Source organism: Lepidochelys kempii, chromosome 1, assembly GCF_965140265.1.
Source record: "Lepidochelys kempii isolate rLepKem1 chromosome 1, rLepKem1.hap2, whole genome shotgun sequence".
NCBI classification, from domain to species: Eukaryota; Metazoa; Chordata; order Testudines; family Cheloniidae; genus Lepidochelys; species Lepidochelys kempii.
This window is the reverse complement of record NC_133256.1, coordinates 6968570-6974261: the sequence shown is the minus strand read 5'-3', so window position 1 is coordinate 6974261 and position 5692 is coordinate 6968570. Positions and strand designations below refer to the sequence as shown.

The window sequence follows — 5692 nt, the reverse complement described above, 5'->3', positions numbered from 1 at the left end:
TCTTCTTAAGATAATTAATAACTTCCTTTTTGTTATCCTTAGCCCTGCAAAGCATGGATTTCCCCCAATGTCTGTAACATCCTGTATCTATTTTCATAACTTCCAATTTCTATGGCTTGCTATCTATTTTCCCTTTCCCCCATTTGTTATATATTGCTTCCCTCCCCCCCCAGTTGCTGCCTTCACTTTGCTACTGAACTGGGTTTTTAACCAAAGTTCTCTACTTTCTTGATTGTGGAATCATGGCTTTTTAGATCTCTCATAAACTCTTCTTAAAGAAGTTCCATTTTTCATTCCCATTTTTCTGTCTACATTTTTCCTCCCTCTCAGTTTTGCTGATCATTTGCCTTATCTTTGGGGAATTGGCCCTTTTGAAGGGTATCTGTAGATAGCTATTACTGGCTGGGAGCTGTTCTCTGTTTGTCCATATCAATGTAATCAGTTCCATTCTTTATTTTGTTCTCCTCTATCGTATGCCCCTTAATTGTCTCTTCTCTAAACTAACCAGTCCCAGACTTTTCAGTCTTTCCGCATACGCCAGCCTCCCCGATTCTCACAGCCTGCCTGGGAAATCCCCTTTCTATCTGCTACATCCTTTATAGAGGCTGGGTGAGCAAAAGTGAGTGCATCTCCAGAGCAGGATATTCTCCATACCATTCCTTACGAATCTGAACATTGTCTTTGTTGTGGCCACTACCGCTGCTATCAATGGAGCTGCTATCAATGATATCAATGATATCAATGCTATCAATGGAGCTGCTATCAATGATGCCCAAGTCTTTTCCCTGAGGTGTGTTCTAGTTGGGATGTTTCCCCTGGCACATGTCTTGGCAAAGGTGTTTTTTTCCCACTCTCAGATTTTCAATAACTAGGTGAATGGGAAACCCCCTACAGCATGGACTCTGTAGCCTGGGTTTCATTGTATTGAGCCTATGTGTAAATTGGCAGATTTTTTTTGCTGAAACTTTGGTCAATGACGAAAAAGCCTTAAAAGAAATCATTGTTGCAAACCCTTACACCTCTCGTTAAGGTGCCTTTATTACGTCACTGAAACTGAGGAGTTCTGTCTTCAAAAGCGGATTTGTAGTGTTTACACCTCCACTATTTCTTCACCAAATGCTGCCTCTTGGCAAAAAAAACTTGGCAGTGCAGATAAGGCCTAAGGAACAATGAGGGAAAACCAGCATCCACTCGTGTTTCGTGCTGGTGCCTATTAATGTTTCCCATACCACGATGTGTAGGAATTATTGACGAAAGGAGCACCATAAAATATGGAACTGACATTAGTAGGGTCAATTGTTCATAATTCATTTATCTTAATCATTAAAATGTCATTTTTCAGTGTGTGAAGAGCGACCAACCTGCTCCATCCATGAGACAAGCCTCGAGCTGTGTATGTAGTGTCTAATATTAACATTTTCTTTCCATCCAGGCATTTCTCCTGCGACCATCACCCTAGACCCTGGGCACATACAGGAAGTCAGGGGGACGCACGGTACATGCAGGAAACACCATTCTGCCTCAGCGTTGGAAACCTTCTCTCCTACTCCATGTCAGATTCCAACTCAACAGACTTTACCAACCCTTCCACCTTCATCCTGCTGGGCATTCCTGGCCTGGAGGCAGCCCATATCTGGATCTCCATCCCTTTCTGTGCGATCTATGTCATAGCCATCTTGGGGAACTTCACAATCCTGTTCATCGTGAAGAGGGAGCCAAGCCTCCATGGGCCCATGTACTATTTCCTCTGCATGCTGGTCGTCGCCGATGTGGTCCCGTCTACGGCCGTCCTACCCAAAATGCTGAGCATCTTCTGGTTCAATTCCAGGGAGATCAATTTCGGCGCCTGCCTCACCCAGATGTTCTGCCTTCTCAGCTTCTCTGCTATGCATTCTGGGATCCTTGTGGCCATGGCTTTTGATCGCTACGTGGCCATCTGTGATCCCCTGAGACATTCCACCACTCTGACAAACCCTGTGGTGGCCAAAATTGGCCTGGCCGTGGTGCTGCGTGGCATCATGCTCGTATTGCCCTATCTCTTCCTGGCGAGGAGGTGGCCATATTGCAGAACCAACATCATTCCCTACACATACTGCAAGCACATAGCTGTGGTGAAGCTGGCTTGCGCCGACATCCGCATCAGTAGTTACTACAGCCTCGCTGTGGCATTCTTGGTGACCGGTGTGGATGTGTTTTGTATCGCTGTGTCCTATATCCAGATCCTCAGGGCCATCTTCAGCCTCCCAACAAAGGACGCCCGCCTCAAGACTTTTGGGACCTGTGGCTCCCACCTCTGTGTCATCTTAGGCTCTTACATCCCACATCTCTTCTCCGCCCTCACAGAACGGTTTGGGCACAATATGGCCCTGCATTTCCACGTTCTCATGAACAACATGTATCTCCTGGTGCCCCCCATGTTAAACCCCATCATCTATGGGGTGAGGAGCCAACAGATTCGGGATAGTCTGCTCCAGCTCTTTACTCATTAAGGGTCATAAAGCTTTCTCCTGGTTATCTGGCTCTCAGACTGAGCTCCATGCAGTACTGGCTGGTGACATGGTGCTGGGTTCTCTTCCCTGAATCACTGACTGGCCAGCCAAAGAGACCTGAAACCCTTTCCTCACTTTACTGTGCTGTGTCAGTGTGACAAATGGGGAATCTGACTATGTGCAACTCTGAGGGTTGCCGCCTTTCTAATTCCTGGTAACTGGAAGCATAAGCCCCCACCCATGTACCATGCATCTTCCCCCAGGTTACGCCCCTGCTCTGCGTCTTCCCCTCAAGGCCCTGCCCCTCACTCTCTCCTCTCCTCCCCACCTCCTGTAACTCTCTGGATCGTCCTTGTGACACTCTGTACTCCAAAGCACTCTATATTTACTACGGTGATGTAATTATGGTACGTTTTGTACAAAGTATGTCCTGTGAGCTATTATTCTAAAGGGCTTAATCTGCTTAACATTAATATCTCCTTGGGTATATGAAGTAATGAAATCATGCTTTGTGTGAGTTCCTAACTTTTGATACGAGGCTGGAAACACCCAAAACCAGCCTTTCAGGTATGTCAAAGGATTAGCTAGACAGTGTTAATTGCTGTCATAAACACTCATCGAGGGAAGAATCCACTAGCACAGGAAGTCTGCATAAGAAAGCCTCCGCAGAGTGAGTACAGAGACAACGGAGAATGTTTGGCCAATGGGGGTGGACCCCGCACGTCACATACACAGACTTTTCAGAAAACTGGAAGAAACTATAAAAGGTGTGGAGTGAAATCATCTCTTGTCTTCACTGCCCCACAACTCAACAGCTGCAAGAAGCTCAGGAAGACAAAGGAGTTTGAATTGGGCAGGGGATCAAAGCAGGTACAGCCTGTTCCTCAGGAATCTGTAAGCCTGCTTGTATCATCAGTCAGGGTGAGATATTGCTGATTCAAATCCTATCAAGCATGCACTAGCCTTATGCTGCAAGTTTGTTTCATTTCCTGAGTAACCTGCCTTGATCTGTTTTTTATCACTTATAATCATTTAGCATCTATCCTTCTGTAATTAATAAACCTGATTTATGTTTCATCTTACCTAGTGTGTTTTTGAGTGAAGTGTTTGGGACTCTTAGCTCCGTTAGCAAAGAAAGGTGCGTATCTTCCCCCATCGAGGGGGGGAGTCTAATTAATGAGCTTGCACCGTACACATCTCTGTGTTGTGCAAGACGGTGTAATTCTGAGTCTATGCTCCAGGAGGGGTGCAAGGCTGGAGAGCTGGGATATTGGCTGATGGTCCATGAGTAGCTTAGGTAAAGCACTCAGGTAACTTAGTTGAGTGTGTGGCAACACCTGCTGTCGTGTTGGGTGAGAACAGGGCCCGGAGGGGCTGGCTGTGTGTCACCAGCAGAGCAGGGGAAGAGGCCAACCCAGCTGAATGGTTTGGTGGCACAGTGGTTCCAACAGCTTCCAGGCTTCTCCCAGAGGTACATCCCATCACAATCTCCTCCTCCCACCCAGCCCCCACAGTTGGGCTCCCTCTGCTCTGGGGATGGGACGGGAGATGCTGCAGCCTGACAAGGAGCCTGCGTGCGGGTTGGAGTAGGAGGCGGCCCCAGTTAATGACCCAGTGCATCCCTCCGCTCTGCGGTAACTGGACATCGTTATACATAGAGATATGAATAGAATTCTTAAGTCAGTTTCATGGTCGAGATGGTGAGCTTTAGAGTTGCAAAGAGTTCTTTCAGAATTAATCCTTAGCTTGCAGTCCAATGTTCAGTATCAGGGTGATCCAGAATGGAACTGTAGACCTCAGCCTTGTGACTTGAGCTTCTCCTGACAAAACTTAAGTGGATTTGAGATGACAGGATCAGGACCCAAGTATTCTTTTAAGGACCATTTGCAGGCTATGATAATGAAGAATTGTTGCTTTGAAATAGAATTACCTATTTCCTGTGAATACACTGGTAACTCTTCCATTCATCAGTGTAAGGTAATTATCCATTAAGCGCACATTGGTAGATAACTACAAACATCAAATAGAAGTCTAGACAATGAAATTATTACACCCAAGTTTAATTTCAATGTTACTATTTTCTTTTGATCTTTGAATCAACAGATATACCAACAGACAGGAACCATCTGTTTACATGGTTAACATCTAACAAGATATAAATAAAAACATACAATTAGGATTACCTCTTGTCATAACCATACAACTAAGGGTAGCCTAGAATTCCTCCTTTACCTGTAAGGGGTTAAGAAGCTCAAGTAACCTGGTTGGCACCTGACCAAAAGGACCAATGGGGAAAGAAGATACTTTCAAATCTGGGGGTGGGGAGGCTTTGTTTGGGCTATTTGTTTGTGTGCTCTCTCCTGGGACTAAGAGGGGCCAGGCAGAAAACTCCTTCTCCTGCAGACCATCCTGAAACAAGTCTCTCATACTACAAAAAGTGTAAGTAAGCAAGGTGAGGTGCATTAGGTTATCATTTGTTTGAGCTTGTGACTTTTTCCTGTGCTAGAGGGAGGTTTATTCCTGTTTTTGTAACTTTAAAGTTGCCTAGAGGGAATTCCTCTGTGTTTTAAATCTTTTGTTACCCTGTAAAGTTACCTTCCATCCTGATTTTACCAAGGTGATTCTTTTACCTTTTTTTAAAAATAAAATTCTTCTTTTAAGAACCTGATTGATTTTCAGTGTCCTAAAGACCCAGGGGTTTAGGGCTGGGCTCACTTTGTAACCAATTGGTTAGGATATTATTCTCAAGCCTCCCCAGGAAAGGGGGTGTAGGAGTTTGGGGGGATATTTTTGGGGCTCTAAGTGGCCCTCCCTGAACGTTTGTTTAAATCACTTGGTGGTGGCAGTGATACCAAGGGCAAGGAAGAAATCATGCCTTGGGGAAGTTTTTAAAATAAGCTGGTAGAAATAAGCTTAGGGGGTCTTTCATGCAGATCCCCGTATCTGTACCCCAGAATTCAGAGAGGGGAGGGAACCCTGACACCTCTAATTCTCTAACAGTACAGGTTTGCATTTCAAAGCTCAAGTCTATTTCGCATGGCTATGTTGCTATTTATGAGAATTGGCCGTAATGACCATTTATATACTTCTCTAATATGTCTTTAAAGGTTGAATTTTGGTCAATTAGCATGCTAGTTGCATAACCCTTTCTGACCATGTCACACCTATTTACTCACATTTGATTGTAGGAACCATCTCTATCC

The 5692-nt window shown here is 45.0% G+C and overlaps 1 protein-coding gene across 1 annotated transcript; it reads left to right on the top strand.

The window, feature by feature from the left end:
* The first annotated feature begins 1499 nt into the window (after positions 1-1499).
* LOC140899275 (olfactory receptor 52E8-like) lies at positions 1500-2489 on the top strand. Its single transcript, XM_073314548.1, has one exon. The coding sequence runs from the start codon at positions 1500-1502 to the stop codon at positions 2487-2489; it is 990 nt and encodes a 329-aa protein (XP_073170649.1).
* Positions 2490-5692: the final 3203 nt, after the last annotated feature.